Source organism: Ranitomeya imitator, chromosome 4, assembly GCF_032444005.1.
Source record: "Ranitomeya imitator isolate aRanImi1 chromosome 4, aRanImi1.pri, whole genome shotgun sequence".
Taxonomy (NCBI): domain Eukaryota; kingdom Metazoa; phylum Chordata; class Amphibia; order Anura; family Dendrobatidae; genus Ranitomeya; species Ranitomeya imitator.
Genome location: NC_091285.1, coordinates 724,026,227 through 724,043,354, shown reverse-complemented (window position 1 = coordinate 724,043,354; position 17,128 = coordinate 724,026,227). Strand labels below are relative to the sequence as shown.

Here is a 17,128-nt window from a genome sequence, read left to right as displayed (position 1 = left end):
GTCGCCAGCAGGTCACAAGGGTGTGACACCAGCAGATAACAGGTGTGTCGCTAGCAGATAACAGGTGTGTCGCCAGCAGGTCACAAGGGTGTGTCGCCAGCAGATAACAGGTGAGTCGCCAGCAGGTCACAATGGTGTGTCACCAGCAGATAACAGGTGAGTCGCCAGGAGGTCACAAGGGTGTGCCACCAGCAGGTCACAAGGGTGTATCGCCAGCAGGTCACAGGGGTGTGTCGCCAGCAGGTCACAGGGGTGTGTCGCCAGCAGGTCACAGGGGTGTGTCGCCAGCAGATAACAGGTGAGTCGCCAGGAGGTCACAAGGGTGTATAGCCAGCAGGTCACAGGGGTGTGTCGCTAGCAGATAACAGGTGTGTCGCCAGCAGGTCACAAGGGTGTGACACCAGCAGATAACAGGTGTGTCGCCAGCAGGTCACAAGGGTGTGTCACCAGCAGATAACAGGTGAGTCGCCAGCAGGTCACAAGGGTGTGTCACCAGCAGATAACAGGTGAGTCGCCAGGAGGTCACAAGAGTGTGCCACCAGCAGATAACAGGTGTGTCGCTAGCAGATAACAGGTGTGTCGCCAGCAGGTCACAAGGGTGTGACACCAGCAGATAACAGGTGTGTCGCTAGCAGATAACAGGTGTGTCGCCAGCAGGTCACAAGGGTGTGTCACCAGCAGATAACAGGTGAGTCGCCAGCAGGTCACAGGGGTGTGTTGCCAGCAGGTCACAAGGGTGTGTCGCCAGCAGATAACAGGTGAGTCACCAGCAGGTCACAATGGTGTGTCACCAGCAGATAACAGGTGAGTCGCCAGGAGGTCACAAGGGTGTGCCACCAGCAGGTCACAAGGGTGTATCGCCAGCAGGTCACAGGGGTGTGTCGCCAGCAGGTCACAGGGGTGTGTCGCCAGCAGATAACAGGTGAGTCGCCAGGAGGTCACAAGGGTGTATAGCCAGCAGGTCACAGGGGTGTGTCGCTAGCAGATAACAGGTGTGTCGCCAGCAGGTCACAAGGGTGTGACACCAGCAGATAACAGGTGTGTCGCCAGCAGGTCACAAGGGTGTGTCACCAGCAGATAACAGGTGAGTCGCCAGCAGGTCACAAGGGTGTGCCACCAGCAGATAACAGGTGTGTCGCTAGCAGATAACAGGTGTGTCGCCAGCAGGTCACAAGGGTGTGACACCAGCAGATAACAGGTGTGTCGCTAGCAGATAACAGGTGTGTCGCCAGCAGGTCACAAGGGTGTGTCACCAGCAGATAACAGGTGAGTCGCCAGCAGGTCACAGGGGTGTGTCGCCAGCAGGTCACAATGGTGTGTCACCAGCAGATAACAGGTGAGTCGCCAGGAGGTCACAAGAGTGTGCCACCAGCAGGTCACAAGGGTGTGTCGCCAGCAGATCACAGGGGTGTGTCGCCAGCAAGTCACAGGGGTGTGTCACCAGCAGGTCACAAGCGTGTGTCGCCAGCAGATAACAGGTGTGTCGCCAGCAGGTCACAAGGGTGTGTCACCAGCAGATAACAGGTGAGTCGCCAGGAGGTCACAAGAGTGTGCCACCAGCAGGTCACAAGGGTGTGTCGCCAGCAGGTCACAGGGGTGTGTCGCCAGCAGATAACAGGTGTGTTGCCAGCAGGTCCCAGGGGTGTATCACCAGCAGGTCACAGGGGTGTGTCGCCAGCAGGTCACAGGGGAGTGTCGCCAGCAGATAACAGGTGAGTCGCCAGCAGATAACAGGTGTGTTGCCAGCAGGTCCCAGGGGTGTATCACCAGCAGGTCACAGGGGTGTGTCGCCAGCAGGTCACAGGGGTGTGTCGCTAGCAGATAACAGGTGTGTCGCCAGCAGGTCACAAGGGTGTGTCACCAGCAGATAACAGGTGAGTCGCCAGCAGGTCACAGGGGTGTGTCGCCAGCAGGTCACAATGGTGTGTCACCAGCAGATAACAGGTGAGTCGCCAGGAGGTCACAAGAGTGTGCCACCAGCAGGTCACAAGGGTGTGTCGCCAGCAGATCACAGGGGTGTGTCGCCAGCAAGTCACAGGGGTGTGTCACCAGCAGGTCACAAGCGTGTGTCGCCAGCAGATAACAGGTGTGTCGCCAGCAGGTCACAAGGGTGTGTCACCAGCAGATAACAGGTGAGTCGCCAGGAGGTCACAAGAGTGTGCCACCAGCAGGTCACAAGGGTGTGTCGCCAGCAGGTCACAGGGGTGTGTCGCCAGCAGATAACAGGTGTGTTGCCAGCAGGTCCCAGGGGTGTATCACCAGCAGGTCACAGGGGTGTGTCGCCAGCAGGTCACAGGGGTGTGTCGCCAGCAGGTCACAAGGGTGTGTCGCCAGCAGGTCACAGGGGTGTGTCGCCAGCAGGTCACAGGGGTGTGTCGCCAGCAGGTCACAGGGGTGTGTCGCCAGCAGGTCACAGGGGTGTGTCGCCAGCAGGTCACAGGGGTGTGTCGCCAGCAGGTCACAGGGGTGTGTCGCCAGCAGGTCACAGGGGTGTGTCGCCAGCAGGTCACAGGGGTGTGTCGCCAGCAGGTCATAAGTGTGTGTCACCAGCAGGTCACAGGGGTGTGTCGCCAGCAGGTCACAAGGGTGTGTCGCCAGCAGGTCACAGGGGTGTGTCGCCAGCAGGTCACAGGGGTGTGTCGCCAGCAGGTCACAGGGGTGTGTCGCCAGCAGGTCACAGGGGTGTGTCGCCAGCAGGTCACAGGGGTGTGTCGCCAGCAGGTCACAGGGGTGTGTCGCCAGCAGGTCATAAGTGTGTGTCACCAGCAGGTCACAGGGGTGTGTCGCCAGCAGGTCACAAGGGTGTGTCGCCAGCAGGTCACAAGGGTGTGTCGCCAGCAGGTCACAGGGGTGTGTCGCCAGCAGGTCACAAGGGTGTGTCGCCAGCAGGTCACAGGGGTGTGTCGCCAGCAGGTCACAGGGGTGTGTCGCCAGCAGGTCACAGGGGTGTGTCGCCAGCAGGTCACAGGGGTGTGTCGCCAGCAGGTCACAGGGGTGTGTCGCCAGCAGGTCACAGGGGTGTGTCGCCAGCAGGTCACAGGGGTGTGTCGCCAGCAGGTCATAAGTGTGTGTCACCAGCAGGTCACAGGGGTGTGTCGCCAGCAGGTCACAGGGGTGTGTCGCCAGCAGGTCACAGGGGTGTGTCGCCAGCAGGTCACAGGGGTGTGTCGCCAGCAGGTCACAGGGGTGTGTCGCCAGCAGGTCACAGGGGTGTGTCACCAGCAGGTCACAGGGGTGTGTCGCCAGCAGGTCACAGGGGTGTGTCGCCAGCAGGTCATAAGTGTGTGTCACCAGCAGGTCACAGGGGTGTGTCGCCAGCAGGTCACAGGGCTGTGTCGCCAGCAGGTCAAAGGTGTGTGTCGCCAGCAGGTCACAGGGGTGCGTCGCCAGCAGGTCACAGGGCTGTGTTGCCAGCAGGTCACAGGGGTGTGTCGCCAGCAGGTCACAGGGCAGTGTCGCCAGCAGGTCACAGGGGTGTGTCGCCAGCAGGTCACAGGGGTGTGTCGCCAGCAGGTCACAGGGGTGTGTCGCCAGCAAGTCACAGGGGTGTGTCGCCAGCAGGTCACAGGGGTGTGTCACCAGCAGGTCACAGGGGTGTGTCGCCAGCAGGTCATAAGTGTGTGTCACCAGCAGGTCACAGGGGTGTGTCGCCAGCAGGTCACAGGGCTGTGTCGCCAGCAGGTCAAAGGTGTGCGTCGCCAGCAGGTCACAGGGCTGTGTCGCCAGCAGGTCACAGGGGTGTGTCGCCAGCAGGTCACAGGGGTGTGTCGCCAGCAGGTCACAGGGGTGTGTCGCCAGCAGGTCACAGGGGTGTGTCGCCAGCAGGTCACAGGGGTGTGTCGCCAGCAGGTCACAGGGGTGTGTCGCCAGCAGGTCACAGGGGTGTGTCGCCAGCAGGTCATAAGTGTGTGTCACCAGCAGGTCACAGGGGTGTGTCGCCAGCAGGTCACAGGGGTGTGTCGCCAGCAGGTCACAGGGGTGCGTCGCCAGCAGGTCACAGGGCTGTGTTGCCAGCAGGTCACAGGGGTGTGTCGCCAGCAGGTCACAGGGCTGTGTCGCCAGCAGGTCACCGGGGTGTGTCGCCAGCAGGTCACAGGGGTGTGTCGCCAGCAGGTCACAGGGGTGTGTCGCCAGCAGGTCACAGGGGTGTGTCACCAGCAGGTCACAGGGGTGTGTCGCCAGCAGGTCATAAGTGTGTGTCACCAGCAGGTCACAGGGGTGTGTCGCCAGCAGGTCACAGGGCTGTGTTTCCAGCAGGTCACAGGGGTGTGTCGCCAGCAGGTCACAGGGCTGTGTTTCCAGCAGGTCACAGGGGTGTGTCGCCAGCATGTCACAGGAGTGTGTCTCTAGCAGATCAGAAGGTGAGTAATCAGCAGATCAGAAGGTGAGTTGTCAGCTAAGCCCATGGTAAAAGAGGAGGCTTTATTGTAGCTGTATAATACAATGTACCCCACCAATGTCCAGACTCGTCAGGCCTGTCTCACCTGTAACACCATGGCCACTGTCATTAGTATTGCACAAGAGATCATCCCAGCGAGACCAACAAGGTGCAGGGTCCGCCGTCCGGCCCTCTCAACCAGGAAGAGCTATGAAGGAAATTGAAAAGTTATGATAACACAACCTGAAGACACAGAAAGGATTATTCCAAAACTAGAAGAGCATAAATCAAAATAATAAACATATAGCAAAGGGAGCTGGTGGGATGGGGGCAATGGACTTACCTCTGTATATGGTGTAATGCAGTGGCTTTCACAACAGTGTGGTAAAGATCCAGTGACCCAGGTTAGTTCAACTGAAATGTCTTTATTTTGGCAACTTACAAAGATACCTCAACCGTTCTCTTCCGGTTCACAGCTGGATGGTCCGTAACAGTGTGTCTCAATGCTGCCGTGGGCGACTGCACCACTGTATCACTCATGGGTGCGTCAATGGCTTTGCTTTCTCTGGCTCTGGCCTGTGTTCAGTCTCACACAGACCTGTCCAGCACAGAGCTCCTCCTCTGATGTTTGCAAAACACTGACACACCTAAACCTCAACTGAAAGTTTAAGGCTATGTGCCCACGTTCAGGATTGTTTGCAGAATTTTCCTGATCAAAATGGGTCTCCTTTTGCAGGAAATCCACTCGCTTTTTTTTGCATATTTTTCACGTATTTTTCCAGAGCGTCCAACTACCTTATTATATAGTGGCAAATCTGGAGGTTTCCCGCAAAGTTAATGAACATGCTGCGTTTTTTTCCGCGATGCTTTTTTTTGTGGAAAATAATGCAGCATGGGCACAAAAATTGCGGAATGCATTCTAATAATGGGATGCTTAATGTAAGCTTATTTTTAGCATTTTTGCAGCGGAAAAGTGACGAAAAATCGCTAAAAATCCTGAACATGAGCACATAGCCTAAATGGGAATCCTGGACATGGGCCACTCCCAAGACCCGGAATGGAGGGAGAGATCCACCCAGCTACGATCCTACAGATCTCTCCAAAAATAAAAGCCCATGTCTGGTTTTCTTAAATCTGAATTAGGGCTCTTTCACATGTCCTGATATTTACGGTACTGGAAAAAAAAACAGTACGGGAGAGAACCGTGTCCTTGTTTTTAATACATGTGGCATACATGTGCCGCATCAGTATAGCAAGTACAGGCCCTGAGAAGTAGCAGTACTGTTCGCACTGTTCTCTGGGCGCTGGGTGCTGAAGACAGCTCACTGTCTCCTGCTCGCGCTGCAATCACTGCTAGCAAGGGAGAATGTTGAGAGCTGTATTCAACTGATAACAGCGAGAGAAGGCGGCTTCTGATGGGAATATTCATCAGCCGTCGCCTGCGCTATAAATACATTTTTTTACAAATGATGTGGATTCCCCTGTATTTTTGATAACCAGCCAGTCAAAACTGACAGCTGCGGGCTGCAACCCTCAGCTGTCAGCATCAGAAAGGCTGGTTATCAAGAATAGAGGGGTCCCAATGCCGTATTTTTTAATTATTTAAATAAATTATTTTTAAAAAGGCATGGGTTTCCACCTATTCTTGTCAACCAGCCAAGCTAAAGCAGTCAGCTGGGGGCTGGTATTCTAAGGTTGGTAAGGAGCCATGGATATTGCTCCCCATCAGCTTGCAGCCACCCTGAAAAGGCGCATCTATTAGATGCGCCAATCTGGCAATTTGCCCAGCTCTTCCTGCTTGCCCTGTAGCGGTGGCAAGTGGGGTAATATTTGTGGGGTTGATGTCACTTTTGTATTGTCAGGTGACATCAAGCCCACAGATTAGTAATATAAGACACCTATCTACTACTAATCCTATAGTTACATGGTAAATAAAGACACAGCCAGAATAAAGTCCTTTATGTGAAATAAAAACAAAACACTTTTCTTTTTTGTTTCAAAATAGCAAACAATTATACTCACCTAACGCCTAATTCCACTGAATCCCTCGTCTCCTGAATAAAACACAAATAAAAAACAACAATATCCCTTACCTTTCCGTTGTTCTGTCCCATGCTGTAATCCGTGTCTGGGGATTAATAGTTTTCAACCTGGACAGTGCCAAGATTCGACCGTGCAGGCTGAGAACCACTGATGAATGAGCTGCTGTGAGCACAGCGTCAGTGATTGGTGGTGACATCATCGGGGTTACTGCCAGTCACTGAGGCTGTGTTGCAGGCCCCTGAACTGTGGGGACATCTGCAATGTGAGAAAAAGTCAGTGAGTTCACCGCGAGACTGTGACCTCAGCACCTTGAAAAAACTTCAGGGAGTTCACCACAGTTCACCATGAGAAATTTTTCACAGTGAGCTGCGTTGAACTCACTGACATTTTCTCACGATGCTGAGGTCACTGCAGTTCAGCTACATTGTATTCAGGATATTGTTGTTTTTTATTTTTGTTTTATTACAGGAGATGAGGGATTCAGTGGAATTAGGCATTAGGTGAGTATAACTGCTTGTTATTTTTAAATAAAAAACTAAAAAGTGTTTTGTTTTATTTCTAATAAAAGACTTTATTTTGGCTGTGTCTTTATTTACCATATAACTATGTGTCTTATAGACGACTCTCCTTTAGTAAGCCGTGGGCTTGATGTCACGGACAATACAAAGGTGACATCAACCCCACAAATATTACCCCACCTGTCACCGGCACAGGACAAGTGGGAAGAGCCAGGCAAAGCACTAGAATATGTGCATCTAATAGATGTGGCTCTTCTGGGCGACTGCGGGCTGCTATTTTTAGGCTGGGGGGCCAATATCCATGGCCATTTAGCAGCCTGGGAATAGCACCCCCCAGCTGTCTGCTTTATCTTGGCTGGATGTCAAAAATGGGGGGGACCCCTCTTGACAACCAGCCTTGCTGAAGCTGACAGCTGAGGGTTGCAGCCACTAGCTGTGAGTTTTTCCTGGCTGTTATAAAAAATACAGGCGAACCCCACTTTAATTTTTTTTATTTATTGATTTAGAGTGGGGACACCAGCTGATGAATAGTCCCATCAGCCGCCGCCTGCTCTCACTGTTAACACTTGAATACAACTCTCAACATTGTCTCCTGTTACATACTGCCTCTGTACAAATCCCTAGTTAGACCGCACATGGAGTACTGTGTCCAGTTTTGGGCACCGGTGCTCAGGAAGGATATAATGGAACTAGAGAGAGTACAAAGGAGGGCAACAAAATTAATAAAGGGGATGGGAGAACTACAATACCCAGATAGATTAGCGAAATTAGGATTATTTAGTCTAGAAAAAAGACGACTGAGGGGCGATCTAATAACCATGTATAAGTATATAAGGGGACAATACAAATATCTCGCTGAGGATCTGTTTATACCAAGGAAGGTGACGGGCACAAGGGGGCATTCTTTGCGTCTGGAGGAGAGAAGGTTTTTCCACCAACATAGAAGAGGATTCTTTACTGTTAGGGCAGTGAGAATCTGGAATTGCTTGCCTGAGGAGGTGGTGATGGCGAACTCAGTCGAGGGGTTCAAGAGAGGCCTGGATGTCTTCCTGGAGCAGAACAATATTGTATCATACAATTATTAGGTTCTGTAGAAGGACGTAGATCTGGGGATTTATTATGATGGAATATAGGCTGAACTGGATGGACAAATGTCTTTTTTCGGCCTTACTAACTATGTTACTATGTTACTATGTTCATCGCTGCACAAGCAGGAAACAGTGATGTGAGCTGTCTAAAGCACCAGGCGCCAGGAACCAGCATGATCAGTCCCAGGCGCCAATACGTGCCTCGTGGACAGCACACGGATGTCATGTGCGGGTCATCAGTTTGCATGTGTGCGGGACGTTTTGCTGCCCGTGCTGCTGTTAAAAAACACTTCAGCATGTTTTGCCCACGAATACACGGTCAGCGGAGACACAGAGACGTGCAGAGACCCATTCATTGACAGTCAACACACATACCAGACACACTGACCTCGGAAATCCTCTCTTGTATTCAGCACTGTACCCACAGACATGGCCGTAATTACAGCACTCTCCAGCGGGCTCAGTCTGCTTCTGTGCAAGGGGACTGGGGGACACGTAACAACCCTTGTATATGAGGCTCCTCACTGCTTCACAAGGGTGTGTGCGGAGCTGGGACTTGTCTACACCAGGACATGGAAATTATAATGTCTGAGGTGATAACGATGAGGAGATCCTCAAAGGGCCGACATAGTCATCATCCATGTCAGTGACCATGAGAAGACCCCCATGTCCAACTCACCGAAACGACAGTAAAAGCTGTGTTCACAATCCCTGCGCCAATGGTGGCATAGATCGGCTGCTCCACCCCTGCCTTAGAGAAGATGTCTGTGGAGTAATAGAAGATCTGCAAGAGACAAAAAGTAAAAAGACACCAGAACAATGGGAATTGCCAATTGACCCACAACAACCTGTATCACACTGCAGGGGGCAACCCATAACTCTCCACTATCTGTATCATCCTGCAGGGGACGGCTCATAGCTCTCTAATATCTGTATTACCCTGCAGAGGACGGCTCATAGCTCTCTACTATCTGTATCACCCTGCAGGGGACGGCTCATAGCTCTCTACTATCTGTATCATCCTGCAGGGGACGGCTCATAGCTCTCTAATATCTGTATCACTCTGCAGGGGACGGCTCATAGCTCTCTAATATCTGTATTACCCTGCAGGGGACGGCTCATAGCTCTCTTCTATCTGTATTACCCTGCAGGGGACGGCTCATAGCTCTCTTCTATCTATATTACTCTGCAGGGGACGGCTCATAACTCTCTAATATCTGTATTACCCTGCAGGGGACGGCTCATAGCTCTCTTCTATCTGTATCACACTGCAGGGGACGGCCCATAGCTCTCTTCTATCTGTATCACCCTGCAGGGGACGGCTCATAGCTCTCTTCTATCTATATTACTCTGCAGGGGACGGCTCATAACTCTCTAATATCTGTATTACCCTGCAGGGGACGGCTCATAGCTCTCTTCTATCTGTATCACACTGCAGGGGACGGCCCATAGCTCTCTTCTATCTGTATCACCCTGCAGGGGACGGATCATAGCTCTCTAATATTTGTATCATCCTGCAGGGGACGGATCATAGCTCTCTTCTCTCTGTATCACCCTGCAGGGGACGGCTCATAGCTCTCTTCTATCTATATTACTCTGCAGGGGACGGCTCATAGCTCTCTTCTATCTGTATCACCCTGCAGGGGACGGCTCATAGCTCTCTTCTATCTATATTACTCTGCAGGGGACGGCTCATAACTCTCTAATATCTGTATTACCCTGCAGGGGACGGCTCATAGCGCTCTTCTATCTGTATCACCCTGCAGGGGACGGCTCATAGCTCTCTTCTATCTGTATCACACTGCAGGGGACGGCCCATAGCTCTCTTCTATCTGTATCACCCTGCAGGGGACGGATCATAGCTCTCTTCTATCTATATTACTCTGCAGGGGACGGCTCATAACTCTCTAATATCTGTATTACCCTGCAGGGGACGGCTCATAGCTCTCTTCTATCTGTATCACACTGCAGGGGACGGCCCATAGCTCTCTTCTATCTGTATCACCCTGCAGGGGACGGATCATAGCTCTCTAATATTTGTATCATCCTGCAGGGGACGGATCATAGCTCTCTTCTCTCTGTATCACCCTGCAGGGGACGGCTCATAGCTCTCTTCTATCTATATTACTCTGCAGGGGACGGCTCATAACTCTCTAATATCTGTATTACCCTGCAAGGGACGGCTCATAGCTCGCTTCTATCTGTATCACACTGCAGGGGATGGCCCATAGCTCTCTTCTATCTGTATCACCCTGCAAGGGACGGCTCATAGCTCTCTAATATCTGTATCATCCTGCAGGGGACGGCTCATAGCTCTCTTCTATCTGTATCACCCTGCAGGGGACGGCCCATAGCTCTCTAATATCTGTATCACCCTGCAGGGGACGGCTCATAGCTCTCTAATATCTGTATTACCCTGCAGGGGACGGCTCATAGCTCTCTTCTATCTGTATCACCCTGCAGGGGATGGCTCATAGCTCTCTTCTATCTGTATCACTCTGCAGGGGACGGCTCATAGCTCTCTTCCATCTGTATCACCCTGCAGGGGACGGCCCATAGCTCTCTAATATCTGTATCACCCTGCAGGGGACGGCTCATAGCTCTCTTCTATCTGTATCACCCTGCAGGGGACGGCTCATAGCTCTCTTCTATCAGTATCACCCTGGAGAGGACGGCCCATAGCTCTCTAATATCTGTATCACCCTGCAGGGGACGGCTCATAGCTCTCTTCTATCTATATTCTGCAGGGGACGGCTCATAGCTCTCTTCTATCTATATTCTGCAGGGGACGGCTCATAGCTCTATTCCATCTGTATCACCCTGCAGGAGACGGCTCATAGCTCTCTTCTATCTGTGTCACCCTGCAGGGAACGGTTCATAGCTCTCTTCTATCTATATTACTCTGCAGGGGACTGCTCATAGCTCTCTTCCATCTGTATCACCCTGCAGGGGACGGCTCATAGCTCTCTTCTATCTGTATCACCCTGCAGGGGACGGCTCATAGCTCTCTTCTATCTGTATCACCCTGCAGGGGACGGCTCATAGCTCTCTTCCATCTGTATCACCCTGCAGGAGACAGATCATAGCTCTCTTCTATCAGTATTACCCTGCAGGGGACGGCTCATAGCTCTCTTCTATCTGTATCACCCTGCAGGGGACGGATCATAGCTCTCTTCTATCTGTGTCACCCTGCAGGGAACGGTTCATAGCTCTCTTCTATCTATATTACTCTGCAGGGGACTGCTCATAGCTCTCTTCCATCTGTATCACCCTGCAGGGGACGGCTCATAGCTCTCTTCTATCTGTATCACCCTGCAGGGGACGGCTCATAGCTCTCTTCTATCTGTATCACCCTGCAGGGGACGGCTCATAGCTCTCTTCCATCTGTATCACCCTGCAGGAGACAGATCATAGCTCTCTTCTATCAGTATTACCCTGCAGGGGACGGCTCATAGCTCTCTTCTATCTGTATCACCCTGCAGGGGACGGATCATAGCTCTCTTCTATCAGTATTACCCTGCAGGGGACGGCTCATAGCTCTCTTCTATCTGTATCACCCTGCAGGGGACGGATCATAGCTCTCTTCTATCAGTATTACCCTGCAGGGGACGGCTCATAGCTCTCTTCTATCTGTATCACCCTGCAGGGGACGGCTCATAGCTCTCTTCTATCTATATTCTGCAGGGGACGGCTCATAGCTCTCTTCCATCTGTATCACCCTGCAGGGGACGGCTCATAGCTCTTTTCTATCTGTATCACCCTGCAGGGGATGGCTCATAGCTCTCTTCTATCTGTATCACCCTGCAGGGGACGGATCATAGCTCTCTTCTATCTGTATTACCCTGCAGGGGATGGCTCATAGCTCTCTTCTATCTGTATCACCCTGCAGGGGACGGCTCATAGCTCTCTACTATCTGTATCACTCTGCAGGGGACGGATCATAGCTCTCTTCTATCTGTATCACCCTGCAGGGGACGGCTCATAGCTCTCTTCTATCTGTATCACTCTGCAGGGGACGGATCATAGCTCTCTTCTATCTGTATTACCCTGCAGGGGATGGCTCATAGCTCTCTTCTATCTGTATCACCCTGCAGGGGATGGCTCATAGCTCTCTACTATCTGTATCACCCTGCAGGGGACGTCTCATAGCTCTCTTCTTGTTGTGAATTCTGTGGTCAAGCTCCCTCCTGTGGTCATGAGTGGTACTTCGGCTGGTTCTGTCTATGAGCTTCCTCTGGTGGATGTGAGTGGGGCTGCGGCTTCTGAGTTTCCTTCCTCAGGTGATGAGGTTAAGTCGTTAGGTGCTGCTCTATTTAACTCCACCTAGTTCTTTGTTCCTTGTCTCCAGTCAATGTTCCAGCATTGGTCTTGCTCTCTCCTGGATCGTCTTGTGGCCTGTCTGCCCTGCATAAGCTAAGTTCTGCTTGTGTTACTTTTGTTTGCTATTTTTTATGTCCAGCTTGCTATATTGGTTTTTCTTGCTTGCTGGAAGCTCTGGACGCAGAGGGAGCACCTCCGTGCCGTTAGTCGGTGCGGAGGGTCTTTTTGCGCCCTCTGCGTGGTTGTTTGTAGGTTTTTGTGCTGACCGCAAAGCTATCTTTACTATCCTCGGTCTATTCAGTAAGTCGGGCCTCACTTTGCTAAAACCTATTTCATCTCTGTGTGTGTATTTTCATCTTTACTCACAGTCATTATATGTGGGGGGCTGCCTTTTCCTTTGGGGAATTTCTCTGAGGCAAGGTAGGCTTATTTTTCTATCTTCAGGGCTAGCTAGTTTCTCAGGCTGTGCCCGAGGCGCCTAGGTCTGGTCAGGAGCGCTCCACGGCTACCTCTAGTGTGGTGTGATAGGATTAGGGATTGCGGTCAGCAGAGTTCCCACGTCTCAGAGCTCGTCCTATGTTATTCGTAACTATCAGGTCACTTTGTGTGCTCTTAATCACCAGGTCCATTGTGTTTCTGAATCACCAGTTCATAACAGTACTGGAGGCCCAAAGTACTAATGCTTCTCAATTGAGGGAAAAGAGAAGTTCTGAGACCATTTTTTTTTCTCTGCACTGTGTTTTGTCTTTCTTTTCCCCTAGACATTTGGGTGGTTCAGGACACAGGTGTGGTGATGGACATTAAAGGTCTGTCTTCTTGTGTGGATAATCTCACTGCAAGAGTACAAAAAATTCAAGACATTATGGTTCAGAAATCTATGTTAGAACCTAGAATTCCTATTCCTGATTTATTTTCTGGCGATAGAGCTAAGTTTCTGAATTTCAGAAATAATTGTAAACTGTTTCTGGCTTTGAAACCCCGCTCCTCTGGTGACCCAGTTCAACAAGTTAAGATCATTATTTCTTTATTACGTGGCGACCCTCAAGACTGGGCATTTTCCCTTGCGCCAGGAGATCCTGCATTATGCGATATTGATGCTTTTTTTCTGGCGCTCGGATTGCTGTATGATGAACCTAATTCAGGGGATCAGGCAGAGAAAAATTTGCTGGATCTGTGTCAGGGTCAGGATGAGGTAGAGATATATTGTCAGAAGTTTAGGAAGTGGTCTGTGCTCACTCAATGGAATGAATGTGCGCTGGCAGCAATTTTCAGAAAGGGTCTCTCTGAAGCCCTTAAGGATGTCATGGTGGGATTTCCTATGCCTGCTGGTCTGAATGAGTCTATGTCTTTGGCCATTCAGATCGGTCGACGCTTGCGTGAGCGTAAATCTGTGCACCATTTGGCGGTATTATCTGAGCATAAACCTGAGCCTATGCAGTGCGATAGGACTTTGACCAGAGCTGAAAGGCAAGAACACAGACGTCGGAATGGGCTGTGTTTCTACTGTGGTGATTCCACTCATGCTATCTCCGATTGTCCTAAGCGCACTAAGCGGTTCGCTAAGTCTGCCACCATTGGTACGGTACAGTCGAAATTTCTTTTGTCCATTACTTTGATCTGCTCTTTGTCATCTTATTCTGTCATGGCATTTGTGGATTCAGGCGCTGCCCTGAATTTGATTGACTTGGACTTTGCTAGGCGCTGTGGGTTTTTCTTGGAGCCCTTGCAGTATCCTATTCCATTGAGAGGAATTGATGCTACGCCTTTGGCCAAGAATAAGCCTCAGTACTGGACTCAATTAACCATGTGCATGGCTCCTGCGCATCAGGAGGATATTCGCTTTTTGGTGTTGCATAATCTGCATGATGTGGTCGTGTTGGGGCTGCCATGGCAACAAGTCCATAACCCAGTATTGGATTGGAAATCTATGTCTGTGTCCAGCTGGGGTTGTCAGGGGGTACATGGTGATGTTCCAGTTCTGTCTATTTCATCATCCACCCTTTCTGAGGTCCCAGAGTTCTTGTCAGATTACCGGGATGTATTTGATGAGTCCAAGTCCAGTGCCCTACCTCCGCATAGGGATTGCGATTGTGCTATCGATTTGATTCCTGGTAGTAAGTTTGCTAAGGGTCAACTGTTTAATTTGTCTGTGCCTGAGCACGCCGCTATGCGGAGTTACGTAAAGAAATCCTTGGAAAAGGGTCATATTCGCCCGTCGTCGTCGCCATTGGGAGCAGGGTTCTTTTTTGTGGCCAAGAAGGATGGTTCGTTGAGATCTTGTATTGATTACCGCCTTCTAAATAAAATCACAGTCAAATTTCAGTACCCCTTGCCGCTGCTGTCTGATTTGTTTGCTCGTATTAAAGGGGCTAGTTGGTTCACCAAGATAGATCTTCGTGGTGCGTATAATCTTGTGCGTATTAAACAGGGCGATGAATGGAAAACAGCATTTAATACGCCCGAGGGCCATTTTGAGTACCTGGTTATGCCATTCGGGCTTTCCAATGCTCCATCAGTGTTTCAGTCCTTTATGCATGACATCTTCCGAGAGTACCTGGATAAATTCCTGATTGTATACTTGGACGATATTTTGGTCTTCTCGGAGGATTGGGAGTCTCACGTGAAGCAGGTCAGAATTGTGTTCCAGATCCTGCGTGCTAATTCTTTGTTTGTGAAGGGGTCAAAGTGTCTATTTGGTGTTCAGAAGGTTTCATTTTTGGGTTTCATTTTTTCCCATTCTACTATCGAGATGGACCCTGTTAAAGTCCAGGCCATTTATGATTGCACATCTCTGAAGAGTCTGCAAAAGTTCCTGGGCTTTGCTAATTTTTATCGTCGCTTCATCAATAATTTTTCTAGTATTGTTAAACCGTTGACTGATTTAACCAAGAAGGGTGCTGATGTGGTCAATTGGTCTTCTGCTGCTGTAGAAGCTTTTCAGGAGTTGAAGCGTCGTTTTTCTTCTGCACCTGTGTTGTGCCAGCCAGATGTTTCGCTCCCGTTCCAGGTCGAGGTTGATGCTTCTGAGATTGGAGCAGGGGCTGTTTTGTCGCAGAGAGGTTCTGATGGCTCGGTGATGAAACCATGTGCCTTCTTTTCCAGGAAGTTCTCGCCTGCTGAGCGTAATTATGATGTTGGCAATCGAGAGTTGTTGGCCATGAAGTGGGCGTTCGAGGAGTGGCGTCATTGGCTTGAAGGAGCTAAGCATCGCGTGGTGGTCTTGACTGACCACAAGAACTTGACTTATCTCGAGTCTGCCAAACGGTTGAATCCTAGACAGGCTCGTTGGTCGCTGTTTTTCTCCCGTTTTGACATTGTGGTTTCGTACCTTCCGGGCTCTAAGAATGTGAAGGCGGATGCCCTGTCTAGGAGTTTTGTGCCCGACTCTCCGGGTTTGCCTGAGCCGGCGGGTATTCTCAAAGAGGGGGTAATTTTGTCTGCCATCTCCCCTGATTTGCGGCGGGTGCTGCAAAAATTTCAGGCTAATAGACCTGACCGTTGCCCAGCGGAGAAACTGTTTGTCCCTGATAAATGGACGAGTAGAGTTATCTCTGAGGTTCATTGTTCGGTGTTGGCTGGTCATCCTGGAATCTTTGGTACCAGAGATTTGGTGGCTAGATCCATTTGGTGGCCGTCTCTGTCGTGGGAAGTGCGTTCGTTTGTGCAGTCCTGTGGAATTTGTGCTCGGGCTAAGCCCTGCTGTTCTCGTGCCAGTGGGTTGCTTTTTCCCTTGCCGGTCCCGAAGAGGCCCTGGACACATATCTCTATGGATTTTATTTCGGATCTCCCCGTCTCTCAAAGAATGTCGGTCATTTGGGTGGTTTGTGATCGCTTCTCTAAGATGGTCCATTTGGTACCCTTGTCTAAATTGCCTTCCTCCTCTGATTTGGTGCCATTGTTTTTCCAGCATGTGGTTCGTTTACATGGCATTCCGGAGAACATCGTTTCTGACAGAGGTTCCCAGTTTGTTTCGAGGTTTTGGCGAGCCTTTTGTGCTAGGATGGGCATTGATTTGTCTTTTTCCTCGGCTTTCCATCCTCAGACAAATGGCCAAACTGAACGAACCAATCAGACCTTGGAAACATATCTGAGATGTTTTGTTTCGGCTGATCAGGATGATTGGGTGTCCTTTTTGCCTTTGGCTGAGTTCGCCCTCCATAATTATCGGGCCAGCTCGGCTACTTTGGTTTCGCCGTTTTTCTGCAATTCTGGTTTCCATCCTCGTTTCTCTTCAGGGCAGGTTGAGTCTTCGGACTGTCCTGGTGTGGATACTGTGGTGGATAGGTTGCAGCAGATTTGGACTCATGTAGTGGACAATTTGACATTGTCCCAGGAGAAGGCTCAACGTTTCGCTAACCGCAGGCGCTGTGTGGGTCCCCGACTTCGTGTTGGGGATTTGGTTTGGTTGTCGTCTCGTTATATTCCTATGAAAGTTTCCTCTCCTAAGTTTAAGCCTCGTTTCATTGGTCCGTATAGGATTTCTGAGGTTCTTAATCCTGTGTCTTTTCGTTTGACCCTTCCAGCTTCTTTTTCCATCCATAATGTATTCCATAGGTCATTGTTGCGGAGATACGTGGCACCTGTGGTTCCATCCGTTGATCCTCCTGCCCCGGTTTTGGTTGAGGGGGAGTTGGAGTATAAAGTGGAGAAGATTTTGGATTCTCGTATTTCGAGACGGAAACTCCAGTACCTGGTTAAGTGGAAGGGTTATGGTCAGGAAGATAATTCCTGGGTCTTTGCCTCTGATGTTCATGCTGCCGATCTGGTTCGTGCCTTTCATT

The 17,128-nt window shown here is 50.7% G+C and overlaps 1 protein-coding gene across 1 annotated transcript in view; it reads right to left on the bottom strand.

Moving 5' to 3' along the window:
* Window positions 1–17,128, bottom strand: part of SLC2A4 (solute carrier family 2 member 4) — a 241,825-nt gene that overhangs the window by 1,923 nt on the left and 222,774 nt on the right. The window contains exons 8-9 of the mRNA XM_069767638.1: window positions 8,707–8,811; window positions 4,485–4,586 (exon numbers count right to left, since the gene is read on the bottom strand). Coding sequence (XP_069623739.1) covers window positions 4,485–4,586; window positions 8,707–8,811 — 207 coding nt within the window. The remainder of the gene's footprint in view (window positions 1–4,484; window positions 4,587–8,706; window positions 8,812–17,128) is intronic.